The sequence below is a fragment of the Dicentrarchus labrax genome, unplaced genomic scaffold (assembly GCF_905237075.1).
Source record: "Dicentrarchus labrax unplaced genomic scaffold, dlabrax2021, whole genome shotgun sequence".
NCBI lineage: Eukaryota > Metazoa > Chordata > Actinopteri > Moronidae > Dicentrarchus > Dicentrarchus labrax.
In genome coordinates, this window is record NW_026136713.1 from 30,629,232 (window position 1) to 30,648,573 (window position 19,342).

Here is a 19,342-nt window from a genome sequence, read left to right on the forward strand (position 1 = left end):
TGTTAGTAGTCCAGCTTTAAAGGTTTATAGTCAGAGTGTGTGGCCATTTGTGAAATTGCCTTTGGTCTGCCGTGGCAGCTCGTGAATATTGAAAACCCAGCAGCAGAGTGATTTGTTTCGCCCAAGACCCCATGATGACGTGGTCCAGTCCAGCATATTATACTTGATGTAGTCGATATTTTTAGCTGCTCATGTGATTGTTCGAAAGACACGCGCCTCACCCTCTGACTGGCCACACATAAACACAAACACACACACATACACACACTGTACATCCTCTGCCTTATTGAGAAGCCCACTTTCAATTACTGCCAGGGTTTGCCTCTGTTGTCATTCAATTTAAACGGGGATCCCGAGCCCCAGTTACGATCGATTTACCCTCTGTGCATTATGCTCAGTGCCCTGTCAATATATCACAAGTGACTGGTTAGCATGGAGAAGCCCAATCAGTGGAAGGAGGAGAAGAGCTGGGGGAGGGTGACCTCGCTAGTCATTCCTGGAGAGCCCCCTAATGGATAACAAGGTGAATGACAGTTCTCTACACAAAGTTTAGATGTTGGACAGGGCAGCAATAGATGAACATGTATCTTTTGAAAGAATCACTGCACATATCAGGAAATTAAAAGAATATGTGACCATGAATCAGTATGCTCCTGTTCCACTGACAGTTCCTGGGCATTCAACTTCATTGATCAATGAGGTGTTTGAGATTCTGACTCAGATTTTCTTCCAGGGTCTGGAGGGTTTGCAGCTGATTTAATTGTCTAATGTTCTGCCATCCAGGATTCATGCCTCCACATAATATTTCATGTATCCTGCCTTTGTTGGTTGTTGCTTATCAGAAAAAAAAGCTGAAAAAACAGTATGTGAGTGCAGGTAATTTGAGCCAGCACACCTCCATGGTGGGCAGGGTTCACGTTGACGAATGAGGTTAGTGTTGCTGTTGAAACCCTGTTAGTTCCACAGTGGGGCAGGGTGCAGATTGACAACTTTTGTGCCGTCCTGCCTTTACAAGACTGCACTAGTCAGCGTCCTTGGGGAGAGGGGCGAGAGACAATAACAACATCCTTTTCTAGGGTCATGCAAGTCATCGCCACGTCTACTGCCCCAGCGCTCACATTTTTCATTCTCTTCGCCCCCCTCTTCCACTCCTCCCACGTCACCCGGACCCAACAGGTTTTGATCAGATCCCAAGATACACGCTCTTGGCAGGGTTGGCAGACGGATGAATGCAGCATGCAATCACAAGCAGAAACAGACACACATTCACAAGTCTATCTACTTTTCTCTCACCCTCTCTCTTTTTTCTCTTAAACAGATGCACAGACTCTGTCCAACATACACACACATACATTAACAAGCCTCTGGCCTAGTCTGCATTATCTACTTTATCTCTGGTGTGTGTTTACAAATGTATTCACAAAATCTGCCCTTAGACCTTTACTCCATGGGTGTTACAGCAAAAAAACATTTGTACACAATAGTATTGATAGGCTGCTCTTATACTTGTGTCACTGCACAATGTGATGCAAATAAACAAAAATGTAATCTCCTGTCCAGTGATTCACAGGAATGGCAGGGGGATAAAACAAACAACAGTGAGAGAGAGTGTTTGGCTCTGGTACCGAGCCTGGAGCGAGAAGTCTTTGCTAAGATGAGAGGGAGGCTGTGTAGTCGAGATGCTCATCTGCTATTCTGTTTGTCTGTGGCGCGATGAAAAGCATTCTTACCAAATCCACTGGAGGAGAGGCATATTGGAGAGGGATTGGTCTTGCTGCTGGTTGGCATGGCAGCAGAGTCGTGCTTGGCGGCTCACAGACAGGACTGTTCTCTGAAAGGCATTTATGCTCTCTGTCTTTAGTCTGAAAGGAGCAGATTAAAAATATGTTCATGTTGCTAATCTGCATCATCTCAGTGGTAGATATTGTATCTATTAATAATGTACAAGGAAAAAACTACTTAGGAGAAAGCTTTGTGAATATTAAACAGTTTTTTTGCAGTGTGCAGGAAGAATTTCCTCTCTGGTAGCACGGTATATAAGATGCCTTTGTCGTTCTCGTCCTGTTCACTGTGACTGTAGGTACAGTTTGGTATGTATGTTAGTGCATTTGTAAATCTGAAAAACTGCTGTTCGACATGGTGATTCTGAACACATGGCGATGTGTAATGATCAGGGCATCCTGCATTATTGATGAGCCATCTGTCAAAGCTCTGGAGCTGTCTGAGGGCTGATTTTTAGAGAGGAAAGCTCTTCTCCTCACTGACCTCCATCGAGAAGGCAGAGAGAATCTAAACTGATATTTCATACTCTTCCAAAACCATTTCATGCCAGTCTGGTTTGCACTTATATGAATGAATGTTTTATAGCTCATGCAGTTGCCTAACATTTGTACATTTAAACTGTGAATGGTATTTCAAAGAACAGCTTCAGTTTTACCTTTGCCAATATGTTTGTTTGTGCAGATTACAAACTTCCTGTATAACTTTCCAAATCAAAGGCAGCAGAGTCAGTAAATGTATCGACCCCCCTCCCCTTCAGTTTATTTAACTTCACAGAAAATCCATTTTTAGTCTTGCTCATGTCCCTCCGTGTTGTTTTATTGAAACCAGCTTGAACTGAATCTGTCAAGCCGGTGCAAAATGTAAACAATGTCCTTGAAATCCAAATATCCGAATTGGCAGCACTGAATGAGAGGTTAGCGTGCCTGTTGACGCAAATGGCAAAGTGATTAATCCCAGACTGTGAAGAGTCAGTGAAACAAGGCTGTATTGAATGCACTGCAGCCACTGGTTTCACACACAGGTATAAATAATAAAGACTGAACTCCTGAACCGCGTGTCTTAAGTGCTGAGGTTGGTCGATGTTAGCCTTGGCACACCAAAGGAGTCTGGAGCATGGCCATTTGCTTCTGCACTTCATAATGTTTACTGGTATTATGGGTTGGCAGGGTGGCCAGGGGAGAAACACTGTCATGTAATTACAGGGTCGCAAAGTTCGATCCCCACAACAAACAAAATGGTGCTTTTATTTATATTTTTCTCAGTTGAAATGTATCATCGTTTTGTTTAGTGAAATTTGTGAAATCCTTGAAACTTGTTAAATCCATCCTGCTAAAACTAAATAATATTTCAGGAATGCATGGACTTTTTTCAGATACAATCTTTGATTTTCAGACACCAATCGCTTCTGCAGTTTTCAGTGATTGTTAGGTTTATAGCCAGGAATATACTGTGTCATTTAAACCTGGTTTCAGTCCATTTACCTCAGTTATTTCTGTGGGTATTGAAGAGGAGTTGGTGACAGTGAAAGTGGAAAAACTATTCTGAATACTCAATATAATAAAGATTAAGAGATAAAAGCACGTTATTGCCAAATTATTTTGAAAAATACCCTCTTAGAGCTATTCATATTAATTTTTTGTTCACACTGATATCCAGACCTAGTAGTCTCCCCAGCATAAAACAGCAATCATGTAAATTTAATGATTAACAAAGGGAGTTTTCAAACAACTGAGAATTTGTTTTCGAGTCCGAGTAAAGAGGCCTGAGGCTTTCCCGCAGTCAACATTCAAATCAGTACAATATAACAAGCTCAAGTTTTAATTAAAAACTATATGTCAATGACAACATGGAGCTGGAGTGTAATAGGCCTGTCAAAAGGCTGCATCAGCAACCATAACCGCTAAATAGTAAGAACAGCTGCTTATGCTGCACTGTCAACCAACCTGAGATTTGTCCTCAGTACACTGGCAATATACAAGTCATTAATTCAGGCTGTAAATAACAGTAAGATCTCATCTGTCGCCACTGAGATATTGCAACCTGCTGTTAAAGATATTTATTTTCTTTTTTTCTTTTTTTATGAGGTTAAACTTTTATTTCCCCAGGCAGTTTTATTGATATTACCAAGCTCACCTTCAGATGGGTGAGATAGAGCTGAGGGGACAACATGGCACAATGTTAAAGGTGCTGACAAGCTGAAGTCAACGGACATGCATATGTAGAGGCCTAAATCTACCATATGAAAGCTCAAACATAGCCAGTTGTAGTTTGAAGTAGTTGTTATAACTTGGACAAAGACAATTTCATGATAATGGAACAATCAATAACTGGCAATGTCTCAGAGACTAAAATAATCAATTTCTTCTTTCTTTCTCTGTCTCAATCTACCAGGTACGACTTTGTGGAAATAGAGGATCCAACTGAGAAAACAGTCCTTGGTCGTTGGTGTGGGTCACAGTCGGTACCAGCTAGTCACACTTCTAAAGGCAGTCAGATCAGGATCCGCTTCATCTCTGATGAGTACTTCCCTTTGGAGCCGGGATTCTGCATCCGCTACTCCCTCGTTCCTGTGGTACGTAGCAAACGTCATCCATGCTTTGGAGATTAAAAATGTGCATTGTAGGCACTTGAGTGCTTAGCTGTCATAGCATGTTTCTGCCTCTCTCACATGGCAGTAAGCAATGCCTCTCCAAATAGTTTGCTTGTTACATAACATGGTGTCTTAATTTGCAATCATCCATTTATGCTTATGTGTAAGTTTTAAGCATCGTTGGGGAGAAATTGTGTTTAAGCACTTTGGAACATCTGGCACCTGTTTTATTATCTATTGTAGTTATAAAGATAGACACAAGCCAGAGCAGCTCATACACTTCTACGCAGACAAAACAATATGTCCACAGTGTCTGCAATGAAATTGGTGAGTACAAACAAGTTGCCAATGATTAAAATGGCAATTGGTTGTAATGGACCCTATAATAGTTCTAAAACGTAAGACAATACACAACAGATCAAAGATATCCACTTAAAAATGTTCTCATTTTCTGGAGATGGTATTGTTCCCATTTATAAATAATCAAACTGTTGTGTTCCATATTGCTGTTCTACCCTCTGAACCTGTACTGTATCTATAGATCCAGTCAGATGACAGACGAGGTGTCTCAGTGTCAGTGATGGTGCTGCTTGAGAGTGAGATGGAGAAAATAAGTGGTTTCACATTCACAAAGAGGTCCTCTGACCCTCGGGGGGATTCATTCAAGCCCCTGAAATGAAAGTAGGAATTAAGAGATAGAAGTGCTTTTTGTGTGGAAAATTGTCACGCTGCTGTCTGTCTGTTTCATTTTCAGTTCGCTTTTTATCATCACGTACAGTAGTTCAAAAGTAATATCCCCTTTTATGTGTTTTTACAATACCCCACTTCACACAGAAACCTGTGTTATTTTACTCTTACTCTATTTAGGACTGAAATATATTTCTGGCAACAACCAGCTCTTTCCTGTTATTTCTCCCTTTCCCTTGTCTTTGCCTGTAACATAAACTATAGTCACTACTTCTATCCCTTGCTAATCTTTGTTTCCATACACCTTTTAGACTTTTGGCAGCAACTTACCCAATGAAATTGAAGTGTGTACATAGCATAAGGTTTAACTCATTCAGTACATCAGCAACAACCAGCAACTGCAGCCTTGAGGTTTATGTCACACGTGTGATCATACACATGATCACACATAAAAAAGATATCAGTTAAATATCAGTGTGTGAAGCCAAGAGTACCAATATTTGTCAGAGCATACGTAATGTCATGCCTCGTGGACTCTCATTTGTCAGTCAGAGATTAGTTTGTTTTAACTTGTTGGGAGGAAGGGGGTTAGTCATGACTGACATATCCATCTTGCTGATCTTAAGTTGACACTGAAGCTTCACAGCAGTTTCAAACAGTTAATGGAAATAAGAGTAATATAAGTCATTATTTTTTATGACAATTTACAACAATTTGTACTGCTGCATCAGTCCCATCCATACTTTCTGTGGTCATTCTGTCATTCTGCAGGTTTTATTTGATAAAGCTAACTAACGAGCAAAGTAAATAGGAAAGAGGCATCCTCTTCTTATTCCTGCCTACAAAGTTCTGATTGGTCAATTGTTTTTACGACCAATGGAAACAAGGATCTATGAATAAGACCAAGTTAAATTGCTGAACAATATGAAAATGTGGGCAGTGATTCAGAGATCAAGACTACCTTAGAAGAAAAGATACAATTATTTTAACAAAATCAGCACGCTACAAAGTAACGCATTAAAGATTACTTTTTTGTTGCAACAAGTAATGCAACACATTTGTTTTGCAATTGAAAAACTTATTTCTTAAGTTACATTTAGCAGTCCTTGCAGAACGACAGTAAAATATGTTAGAAAATACTTCTGTGCTTGGGTACTTCTAGCTTGGGTACTTCTAGCGATCTTTGTCTTGCTCCATCGTCTTCCCATTCCTCATTTTCTTTCACTTACTCTTCTCTGTCCTGGTCTTTAGACCACACACACGCACAGAATCCCTTCGCCCCTGCTCCCTTCGCTGACAAAAGCCCAGAGATAAACTGAAGAGACGACTGCCATGTTTTAACCTGTCATGTTTTAGTTCTGTTCACTTGCTTTAAGTAAACAGCTCTACTCCTCATTAATCCCTAATGGCCTGCAGCACTGTGAAATCTGACAAGCACAAATAGGCAACTGAGGTCACTGATGGCGCTTTGTATTCTCTCTGCAACTTTCTTTTCTGCCTCAAAAGCTTTTTGTTCTTTTATTCCTCATACACATCTTTACTGCATTCTTCCTTCAGCCTTAAAACCTAAAACAACATTGATGATAGCAGCACTAACTGACATAGGATTCACTGACATGCTGAACACATACTGGGCGTCAAAGCTGTATTTCTAAAAATACAGATGTGTTATTAGTGAAAAGTCAATCATTACATGTACGAGCTCCCTGTGATAAGTTATTGAAAAGAAGGTTGCTCAGTCAATCTCCAGTAATACACAAAGTATGCTCTCAGAAACATTGCACATCTAAATACCCATAGGTTTATTCTATTTTTTTTACTGTATAATTTTATCATTGTTTTGTATTGTATTTTCTTTTCTTTGTACTACATTCCTCTGCACTGTGTAAACTTGAATTTCCCCAACAGGGATCTATAAATGTTTATCTTATCTTCATGATAATTTTCAAATTGAACAGCATATTCACCATCAATAGACTGCAGTAGTTTGTGATGTTTGATGTACAAGCAAGGCCTTGCTTTATCTTATGGAGACAGATTAATCCAATAAGACATTATTACAAGGAGTTGATTCCAAAAGGGAAATGTCAGTTAGCAGTTTATAGTAAATTTTAAACAATGATCACAAACCACAAATTGCCTCAAAAGGCTTAATAATTTGTACAACATACAACACCCTCTATCCTTAGACCCATGCAGAAAAACTCCCCCCTTTAACATTAATAACAATAATACTTTTCTGATACCCTACTTTGAGACATTTAAACAGTTTTTTCTACAAAACCAAATTAACAAAATATTTTTTTGTCTAAAGAGCAGATTAAAAGTTTGACTGAATTAAATAGTCTGAAACTGGCAATAATATGTTCTAAATCAGAAACAACTGGTCAAAGAACAAGTAATCAGCACAAAAAAAAATTTACACCATATATTTTAGTGTAAAAAAATGTTACACTTTCAGAAATATTTAAATTTGAAGGTAAAACACTCCACAAACTGGGGATGTTTTGGAATTTAAAACTCAAATGTAATTATTTTGCAGCAGAATGAAGCTATTCTACTGCGGTGTTCAAATGTCTGCCACTAACTATGTTACGGAACAGGAGACCGGGTTTGTCTTTCATTTTCCAACTCTAGAAGGTGCGGAAACCATGAGGGGGGAAAAGGAAGCTTTGGCCTCTGCACGTTCAGTCTGGCTTCCCTTTGAACTTTCTTCTGACACAGGAGGAGCACGCTAGAACAGCAGCACTCTGTTTCCTCTGTGGTCAACCAGCAGCTACTGGAACCTCGTGCCACGCAGGGGCCAGCACTTTAGTTTATATTTAAACAAGCAATAATTCCTCCCCACCACTTGCATGGAATGGAAGGGGGAAAAAAATAAGACCCAGTCTGTAATTCACAGGAAGAGATTTTCGGAAAGTGAAAGGGCCGAGGCAAAGAGGTTGTTAAAACATCGAAGAGAAGGAGTCTGTTGAATGGAGCATGAGGGGTGTTGAGTGGTGGGTTAAAGGAGAAAACAAAACATACATCATTGTCTCTGTGAGGTCCCAATCCACAATTAAACCCCACTTCTACCTAGGCATAATGATCTCTCTACCAGCTTTGCTTATTTTAATGGATTGAAGAGAGTTTTACAGACTTGAATAGAAGGAGATAGGGCAGAAGAAGTAAGGAGTAAAATCCTAGTTAAAGCAGAGGGTAATGACTGGCAAAGCATTGCAGGAGGCTTACCGTTGGCATGATGAAATTGAGGTCTGTTTTTACACCAACCTCAATTGCAGTGTGTGGCGTATAGTGAGAGAAAAAAGCACTTTATTCACACACAACAGACGTTGTTGCTTACTCAAAGCTCTGTTGTGCAAGGAAGTGGTTTGCAACTCCATGTAAAAGAGAATATATTGTTTTCCAGAGCTCTCCCAAGATGCTATTTCAGAATTTTCATCTCAACATAGTTAGTTCAACCTGTCATTTTAGTCACCAGAAATAAGACCATGTGGTTGTGCTGTGTGAGAACAAAGAGAGCTGGAAATGAGGTAATCACAGCTTGGAAACAAGGTTATTTCTTGAGGGGCAGGGGGTTCAGGGGAGTTTGGCAGTGGTAAGAGGTACATTACAAGCTTTCACACTTTGACTCTGTCTTAGGTCATCTGAAGAATAAAAAAACATTAAGTTCTGAAAACACAGTTGTTCATTTCAGTCTCGGAAAATATCCTCTTGCTGCCTGTATATTGTTATGTTCAGAGTTGCACATATTTTGGAACATTGGTTCAAGCATATTACCTCCACTGTGTCTCTAATTCCTACTTTCAGCCTGCCTTGGTTTGCTGGCTCAGCTATTTTTCATAAATGATTGATAGAAACTGCAAGAAACAAGAAACTGCTTTTATTAAGGCAGCTGAAGAACATACTCTTCCAGTGCATGTTTGAGTTTAAAGCTGCGGTTGTCACAACCTGGGAATGAGACTCAACCATGAACTATCTTCAAGCCACCAATCCAAAGTGTCTGTATTTGACGACCTGGGATTGAGACTCAACCATCAACTAGCTTTCTCAGCTCTGATTGGTTCTTTTTCCTTCAAACGTGGTGGATTCTTGCAAATACCATTAGGAGCACTAAGAGGAGCCAGAGGAACCAGGTTTTTTTTCACAAGTTATCTGGCTCATGCACTACTGTCAGGATATAATGAAAGTTTCAGCAAATATGACAAAGACTTATTTTTATAAGTTACCGACAGCAGCCTTAATACCTTGAGTCTAAATTTTCAATAGCAAGCTGTTTCTAAGGTTGAGGGGAATTAGGAGCTCATTTGAGCCTGTAATGTGCAGAATTATGCAAGAGGATCTTCTTATTTAGTCATAGATAGTTCAAAATCTTTATATATGTTTTTCTCTTCAGAAATAAGGATAGTAATCTCTAACCTCATGCGCTTCTGTTAAGTACTGCAAGACTTCTTATATACGAAAGGTCTAATTCTTAACTACACATTTGCATTCAGGACATTCTTTTCACTGTGTACCTGTCCCATCAGTGTCAGCTTTTAGGAAACAAGCAGTGTTGCACATGCTTATGCCTTTGGAAAGTAACTGTCAGACACCTAGACACAAAGAAAATACCTGCAACAGGACCTGGACTAGTGCCTCAGTGGCCAACGTTCATCTGTCATCGCAGCATGTTGTGTCGAATCAGCATCCTGTTTGTTCCGAAGCTTTGTTAAATGCTATTCCACTCACTGTCTTTGAGTGTCTTATTTAAAGTGTTATCACAAAAATGGCAATGAATGAAGAGCTTATGTTTACTCAAACAGCTCTTTTCTGTTTATTAGCTAAAAATCATACATCCATCATTAATCTAAATATGTTACATCATAGATGTAGAATTATTTTATAGCAAATCAAAGATTGTGGCTTCACTGAGCCAAATTCAAAAGTCTTGTTTGCTCTTCCTCTAGTTCATGATGATTTTATTGTCAACTTCTGAATGTGTTCATGCGTCACATCTATTTGTGTGAAACTTGACACAATGGACACCGCTTTGAATTCCTGCCAGCTGGAAGTTGGTGGTCGATTTAAGTACTTTGTTCGTGAAGTTTTTTAATGGGAGCTCTCATTTGCTACTTATAGCTTTATTCACACCATTTTGATGTGTCTCTGAAGGATTGCTTGGCTTCTCTATCTAAAAGCTGAGCTTGCAGAGCTCCGCTAATTGGGGGAGTGTTGCACCGTCGACATTCACAAGCTGTTAATGGCTTCCAGTCCATGCTGTTAGCCACGGCCAAGGCTCAACTAACAACAGCTTTCTTCTGTTGTCTAGAAATACAGCTCCAAGAAAGAACTATTCAATTTACTCTAGTTTACAAAAACTTATATGACGCTATATGTCCAGTCGTTTTCTCCACAAATATTCCTTTCACATTTGTGTCTGTTTATCTCAGTAGGTTCCAAATAAACCAAAGATATGTTGAATGGTTATGAAGGCAGCCTCATTAGAATGAGTCAAATCTGTGGCATGAGCACAGCTGCACATCAGCTGTATTTTTGTAGCCTGTGGTGCAGCCATGTCAAACCACTGGCATCTTATTTTAAAGTCTATGCCAAAGTGACATGGATTTTGAGAGTATTGCATGGACTTTCGCAGTCAATAAATCTTCTGGATGTTTACGGTGTTACATCTATTATTCAGTGTATAAATGTCAATACGTGTTTAATTAATTAATCGCCTGTGCCTTGTGTCAAGTTGAGCTGAAAAATGGACTATATACATCCATCTTAAATATCTATGTTAGCTGTAGGTGATATCTGTATTCTTGTTAAACCTTTAAATAAAATTATATAAGTCACTTTATGGATAACTTTTGTCAAGGTGGTTTTACAGTGCCATTAATGTTTTAGTGTCAGTGGTAAATAAAAATGAAACCACAAGTCCTTGCAATGTTAGTGCCATGGGCTCTGATAAAAGGTAAACCTTTCCTCTTCCAACCTCCATTTCTCACTGGATTCCTTTCTAATTCACCCCTATAAGTCATCAAAGGGAAGATACAGATTCCTGGAATCCTTTTTTTTCTTTTCAAACATTTCTGCCTCTCCAGAAGCTTAAAGACCCAGCTGCCAGCAGCCAATGTTTTTCAGTGCTACACAAGCTGCATTTTTTTTGTAAGTGTCACAATGTTGCCTTCTACCTGTCAGTCACATAAGATTAGAGAGACCAGCGAGCTGACATGTTGGACAAACGCAGCGTCACAGGACTGAAAGGTTTAACAGATTAGCCTCTTCTCTCGTGGGAAGACCAACACCCCAGGTATCAATCTTCTCTCTGACTGCATGCTGTAGCCTGGAGGGTTGGGAGCTTGGAAGAAATAATACTGCTGCCTATGGGAGCTAAAGGGACAAATGTTGTTATGCAAAGTGAGCAGAGAAGGTGACAGAGATGTGATCACATTTGACAACTTAAAAAATGATGCCATTTATTCACATTTGCCTCTCAACTTCAGTGCATGGAACAATTTCAGATGCAGTGTACATTATTATGTACCTCACTGGAGTATAAATGCATGATGATGCTTTTATTTCTAAACCAGAGATTATATTGGCAAAGTTGCATCTTTGAATGGAGGTTAACAGACTGTATCTTAGGCAGGTATATTCTCAACATACCCACAGTGACCGTGTTGTGCAATTGAAAACTGAGCAGCTCTGTGGAATTTTTTATTAAAATATTAATTTGTCTCATATCAAATATTGAACATTAAGGATGCGCTAAATATATGAAAGAGAATCATAAAAAAGAGCTTAATGGTGAAATTTTAGATCATAATTGTCAAATATGTAGAAGATACATATTCACTAATTTAAAAACATGGAGGGAATTCTGTAAAACAAAAATTTTAAAAAAATTTCCTAATTACCCCAATGTGAAAAGAATACAGTTACATAGATGTATACATATCTTGTCACAATAAGGTCCCTATGCATTGTATAGTACTTTATATCTATAATTTATCTTATCTTAATGGGAGCAACAGACATTTGGTTAAATACTTTTAATAGCAAAACATTTTTACAAGGAATTGGAGGAAGATGTTGCCATTGACAAAAAAAAAAACAATGTCTATCAACCAATAATTGTTGAAGAAGTCCTCTTAATGGGGAAATGGACAAATATCTTGAGACAACAGGAAGCACAAATGGAAGAAAACTGGAAAGCAGCAGCAAATACATGATGTATGAATAATGAAAAATATCATGCCAATACAGATTTAAGTGGAAATACACATATAAATGTTTCTATGGAGTAGGTTTTCTACTTCCCTATCAATTCTCAGAATCAGTGTGTTTATCCAGTGTATTGGCCAGCGTGGGAATGCTTAGCAAGATCTGTCCGTAATCTTCAGCAGCTCTAGTCTCAACTCTTCCACACATTACCAGGTCTAACACATAGGGTTTAAATTGGGCCCTAGCTGGCCTGGACCGCCATGGTTTCTGTTTAACTCAACTCAAGTCCAAACCACTGTAGCATTTAATGAGCCTGAACCCAATTTAAACCCAATTTCTTACCATCACATAAAATGTACTGATGTGCTGTCAAACTCCTTCCTTTTATACATTAACAGTGTTTCACATTGTAGAAATAAAACACATCTTGTCACTGCTGACAAAATTGTTCCTTCTGTGTAACTTTCCTGTTTTAGTATTCATAACCTAGAGCAGGCTCACAGTAAAAGCTCTTAAATGTCACGGAAAGTGGCCGGTCTGTAAGGCAGTTGGTGCAATGATACGTTTTTGGGTGTGGAAGCTACAGTATATTTCTATCACACAAGCATTGTATGCTTGCCACATAAAAGAGAAAAATACTTTTTCAGTGGCATTAAAAGTCGAGAAAGCAGGACCGTAACATCTAAGATGTTGTTGTTGTAATTTCGTACATAAATACTGTATATACTGAATAAATGACCTTTCTTTTCCATCACTCTCTATCTCGTCTGTTTTTTCTGCAGAGTGTATCAGAACCAGAGGTCCCTGCTGTTCTCCCTCCAACCCTGCAGGGTATTGAGGAGTTGTCAGAGGCTGTGGCAGGGTTGAACACCATGGAGGAGGTCATGAAGTACCTGGAGCCGGAGCGATGGCAGGTGGATATGGAAGAGTTGTACAAACCTACGTGGCATGTGCTGGGGAAATCCTTCATCCATAATAAGAAAGCCAGAGGTAGGACACTTTTAAACTTGTACGTTACAATTAAATTAAATACAAAATATTGATAAAGGATAGTTTTAAATTGTGGTATTACAGTAGCCATTAAATACTATTTGTCAGATGTGAGAATTGCAAGGTTTGTTTTGACAGGAAGTGATTGTGATCATGTCTTCTCTGTGTCTTTCAGGAGGAACTGATCTTAATATGTTGAGGGAGGAAGTTCGGCTGTACAGCTGCACTCCACGCAACTTCTCCGTATCCTTGCGGGAGGAGCTAAAGAAGACAGATGCCATTTTCTGGCCAAGCTGCCTCTTGGTGAAACGCTGTGGTGGAAACTGTGCCTGCTGCTCTCACCGCTGCTATGACTGCCAATGCATTCCCACCAGGGTCACAAAGAAATATCATGAGGTAAACATCAACTTGATCATGAAAAACAAGGAACATAGAACGTGTATTACGTGAATCATTTTGAGACATTTACCTACAGACTCTGAAGTTATGAAATTATTGATTTTATTACACTATATTATTTCCAACTAACATAAGAGCTGAAACAATTTTTTCATTTTAAGGTTTTTACATTTACACTGGATTTTAAAAATCCAGCTTTGGATTGGTCTTTCACCAAAATGAGAAAAGCATTTGTCCAGTAGCATTAACAGCAGTATGTTTGGAATTAAGGATATGGTAATCAATGTAGCATGACCAGCAATAGCCTCTTCTCAGCTCTGAGAAAGCATAGGAAATCAGAACACCAATAGCAGAATATGCATGAAAAAAGATATTCAGGATCAATCTAGGAACTTTTTTCCCACTGGCAGCACAGGATGAGCAATGTTGTTTGGTCCCTCTATATGGTTCAATATTTAACCTTCCACCAACCTTACTATTAACTTTATAGACAGGATGACTTCATGAAAAAAATACAGAATTTGCTATGCGTGTCCTATGACCTTGTGGTCTTTCCTAGTTCCACCCTTTAACCAGTATTTCTAATTGCACAAAAGTTACAGCAATGTAATGACAGTCGGTATGGCTTGGAAATGTAGATTTGAAGTCCAGAAATGTAAGCATCTAATGAGATTAAGTCACTAATATTATTGAAACGTTTAAGACAAAATAATCTTTGGGTCAAAAATATAATTTTTGGCCTTTTACAGGTCTGTTAAGTAGGATTTAGTGGCATCTAGTGGTGTAGTTGCTTCTACAAGCACGAAGGAGAAATTATGGTGGCTGCAAAATGTGTGAAAAATGCAAACACCCCTGTCTAGAGGTAGTGTTTGGTTTGTCCCTTCTGGGCTACTGTAGAAATATAATGATTCAACATAGTGACCTCCATGGAGTGCGTCCTGCGGCATCTGTAGAAAATAAGTGGATCACTCTAAGGTAGCGAGAACATAACAATATTCAGTTGATTGTACGCTTTTGAAAACATGTCTATGCATATTATATTCCATTTCCTACATGTTACACACTGGACCTTTACAACCTTTAAACATAAGTTGCTTGTTTACATCTAGTGTTTGATGTCCAGCTATTAACTAAAATGTCCCACTTTTTGACAGGTTCTACTGTTGAAGCACCGAAGCGGTGGCAGAGGTCTGCAGAAATCCATGACTGATGTGCCCTTAGAGCACCATGAGGAGTGTGCTTGCGAGTGTAAAGATGACTGGGACTGACCTTGGACATGTGTAATAGCTGCCACTGGAGTCATGCAGGATGTTTGAAATGTTTTGTATCTCATCCACTTCCACTGGAATCTAACAAGATTCTCCCTTTATCCTGTTGTCCTTTCGTTAATTGGATTAAGCAGAACAGACTGGAATTTAATAAATCTCCGGAATGGATTTGACCGTTGTGGAATACCAATAGTGTGCTCTAAGTGCATTTTAGAGAGACAAAAAGACACTGGAGCAGATCTGGACTATAACCTATGCGCTCTGAAGACTATATTCTTCTGCTCCTCAGAGATAAGAACATTGAGGTATTTTTGCCTCTTCTTCTTGAGGTCTTTGTTAAAGTTCAGCCAGTGTGGGCTGATACTCTCATGGAAAATGGGAGCTTCTTTGTTCAAGTACTTTTTATGTCTATAAGTGAGTTGGCTTCAGCTGCCTTACTCCCTCTGCCCCTCTATTATTACCATCAAAGCAAAGAAAGTTGTTTTTTCATGAGCAGTTTTTCTTTCCTACCCTATTGTTTTTACACAGGTTTAATCTGTGGTGAAACACAGCCGCAGCTGAATGCCTTGCTAATAAGACTGTATCATGTGTAAATATGACATTTAAATTTTTTTCTGTACCATCATGCCTTTTCTACCAAAGATTCTCAAGGAGGGGATAAAAGTTGCACATGTAGAATCAGTTGGGTATTGTTCATTACAACTCTTCATTTATCCCATCTCAGCAATGTCAAATCTGCTTGCTTCAGGAATGCCTACCGTCAAGCAAATCTTGCTACATTTGAGATTGTGAGATATTAAATATTTATTTGTTTAATGAAAGGGAAATTTAGGTCCAAAATGTCTTGTTTGCTTCATATGTTAGTGTACAGTAGGATTAGCTGCCAATTGTCATTGTTAGTCATTTTACATTGCCATTGTGTCATGGATGTTTTTCATTTCCTGTATGCCAAAGTTATTTATCTCTACTTTTGCAATAATTGTTTGTGTATTTCATCAAAAATAAATTCTTCCATTTTTAAGTGGAGGTACAGTACTTGGCATTGGTTAGCAGTGAAACTAAGTCCTAAAGCAAATATATCCAATGTTGGACATGAACAAGCAGTGAGGGAGGAGTCTTTTGCATGTGGTATGTTGCCTTAAATTATTAATCTGGTTTTCTTTGAACACAAGACAGGGAGTTTCATAATAACAAGTAGTGCTGTCAAACGATTAAAATATTTAATCGCGATTAATCGCATTACTTTTTAAAAGTAAACTTTCCATTCAGAATATTATTGGCATCCATTTCGGCGTCTCGCGCTCGCCATCCACTCAAAACGTAACGTCTACTACTCTTAAACAAGTGTGTGCAGCGTGCCTGTTGTTTTGTTTCCGGTCTAGCTAGATCTGGTGTGGTGTTGTAGTTTTTTCTAATGTTACTAGTTGTTGCAACAGCATGTGAGAAAAACTACAAAGTGTGCTAGGCCAAAAAGAACGTTAATCTTGCGATAAAGAGACACCGTTAAAATGGGTTTGCGTTAACGCTGTTAATAACGCGTTTAACTGACAGCACTAATAACAGGTAATTTTTATCTTAATAGAATTCCTTTAAATACACTTTACAAGTACTTTATAGAAAATCCACACCAAATACTTTGGGGTTAAATTAAAACATACCAAAAAAATAGTTTTAGTTCATTAGAAGTGGAAACAAAATTTAAAAAAAATATATTAACAACCTTTTTTAAACTTCTAAAGGACCATCATTTGAATAATGTTTGATGTGTTACCGAACTGTAAAAAGCAAATGAGGAGCTAGAAGGACCTAGCAACTGTAATTTGTTTATTTATTCATTTTCAATTCTATTCTTCAGTTCTGAGCCATTAAATGTTTTATTTGAGAAGGGCATATATAACGATTATCTACTATACAGAGGTAGATCCACTAGGTTTTTTGTGACTTTTAACTTATCATCTGCATAGAAGATAGATAGAATTACTTGTGAGTCACCCTATTTTGTTTTTGTATAATAATACAACAAACAAACATTACCTTAAAAACTAAATGCTAAGCACTTGTCCCTTATCTATTTATTCTTTATTTCACAAACTCCTTATCAGACACTGAGCAATGTTGTTCATTCTCCCCATCGGCCATCAGGTCACCCAGGAGGAGGTTCTCATTTGTCCATCTCACGCTGCTGTCCTGGCCAATTATTCTGATCTAATGTGTGCCTGGCAGTCATCTGCGGTGACGCCAGATGCTACTGCATAAACCCGCCGGCTCCCAGTGTGGTTTTTATGATATGAAACAGACTGCCTTCCTTAGTCAGTGCAGTGTTTCTTTGCAGAGGAAACCTCACTGCACTGGCACAAGATGTGACCCAGCAAGGGCAGTTGGTCTGGCTCTTAGTGTGTTTGTGTATGTGAGTGTGTATGTTGGAATGTGTGCAACTACAACCCAGCACTTGACGCTTACACCCTTCACCCACATGCGCCTCTGATCATTGCCTTCTTTCCTGTGAAACCAAAGCAGCCTCAGTGAGGTTTGACAGCAGCATCATGGTGCAATTTAAGTGTCTCTATAATGCAAGAAACTAAATTCTAATTAATTTTGTCTCTGAGGAAAAACAAACTCTTAACCAGCAATCAACTTAGAAGTTTTGCTAAAAAGATAAAAAACATGAGATGAATGGTACCAGCCACTGTGGGCTGAACAGACAATGAAGCTGTGTGAATAGAAATTCTCTGTGAAGTGCATTTCAAGGTAGTGTAGACACTACACCAGTGGTTGCTAAGCACCACAGATGTTACGAAATAACAAAAAGGACAGAATCTCACGGACTGTAGACTGCATTTGTAGTTCGGCACTGGCTCTGACCAAAGGCTGACAGTCTCTTTCTGCCTCTACATATGAATCATTTCTACAACACGCACAATACACTCAGCTCAAAAATCTCCTCCTACAAAGACTTGTTCAATGAAATCGAAGGTCTAACCTCCAATAAATTACAGGTTTGACCTTTCCTCAGCATTTCTGAATAGCTGAAAAGACAGAGCCTCCTACACTTCTAAACATATAATTTGAGAAAATAATAAATCAAAACTCAAGCAAAGATTTGTCCCTGAAATTGTTCTGCCAATGGAAAGTGTGGAGGTTGCATTGTTTATTTTTCTTTTCTGGTTCCCTTACTGCTCATACAAATTCATTCAAAGATATGATTTGTAACATTTCTGCACTAAAATGTCTAAAAAGACAAGAATGTAATGAAGCAAGTAATGGTATGTTCTGCCCCCTCAGTTTGTTATATCACACAATATAGGGTGATCATAATGATCCTCATTTATAATTAGTTAATAATTTAGTTAATTCATTTAAAGAAATGTTTTGCCATTTGGGGATGAAGCAAAAAAAAAAAAAAAAACAGCCAGCAGTTAGCCTAAAACAAGGGGAATGGCTAGCCTTGCTCTGTCCAAAGGTAACAATTTGCATCTACAGCCCACTAATTAACAACTTATTACACCTACACACAGGAAGGAACTGTTTAAGGCCAAAAAAATAGTCTGATAATTAATTCCTTGTAAAAACCATTTTGTTTTGTAGTGTGTCAGCTAAGCTAACTGGCTGGTGGTTGTAACAGCATATTCACCATACAGACAGGAGTGTAATTGATCTTCTCTAACTTTCATCAAAAAAACTGAGTAAGTGTATTCACCAAAAGGTTGAACTACTCTTTCAAATCATCCATTCATTCAGTCTACACTGTCTACAGTGGAATTACATTACATAAAGCTGTCTTCAGTGATTTCTGATAGAGAACTGATAAATGGATGTAAGTTTGAATCTCCGTTTAGATTAAAGCTTGGTTAATGTTTGCACACTTGCTTTCTTTCTGCTTGTTTTGAGTATTGCGAATAAACTGTCACACTTGTCTGTTCCCAAGGCCTTAAAAACCCTCTGGCCCTGTCTCATACCTTAACCACCAACACTTCAGCCAATGGCAACAACAACTGTGGCCTTTCAGTTTCCACCTATCTCTGACATTTCTCATGACTGCAACTGCACTGGACTACACTGTTGCTAAGTGCATATGCACCACCTTTAAATATATGAATCTCAACTTACCTTTAAAGGAAAACTGACATTTTAATTTCAACACACCTAATAATCAAGGGATATTGTGACATTTTTGTGCCTATTCTCCAAGTGGTTTCCCTAAAGTGGTTTGCAAGTTCTGCTAACATGCCCCCAATAAAAGCATGGGTCACACCTTGCTACACATGGATAGTTAGCTGTACCTCTATGCAGAATGCTAATAAAGCCAACTAGCCATTTTAAGAACAATAAAGCACAGATATAAGCTTTTCTTTCCACAAGTGTGACATATGTCTGGTGAACTAAATTGAAAATGTTAAAGTACTCCCACAAACAAAAA

At 38.6% G+C, this 19,342-nt stretch overlaps 1 protein-coding gene across 1 annotated transcript in view; it reads left to right on the top strand.

The window, feature by feature from the left end:
• pdgfc (platelet derived growth factor c) overlaps window positions 1-15,946 on the top strand; it is a 44,859-nt gene extending 28,913 nt beyond the window's left edge. Inside the window, exons 3-6 of the mRNA XM_051420680.1 lie at window positions 4,174-4,354; window positions 13,051-13,258; window positions 13,434-13,654; window positions 14,812-15,946. Of these exons, the coding sequence (XP_051276640.1) occupies window positions 4,174-4,354; window positions 13,051-13,258; window positions 13,434-13,654; window positions 14,812-14,925 (724 nt within the window). The 3' untranslated portion in view covers window positions 14,926-15,946. The remainder of the gene's footprint in view (window positions 1-4,173; window positions 4,355-13,050; window positions 13,259-13,433; window positions 13,655-14,811) is intronic.
• The last annotated feature ends 3,396 nt before the right edge of the window (window positions 15,947-19,342 follow it).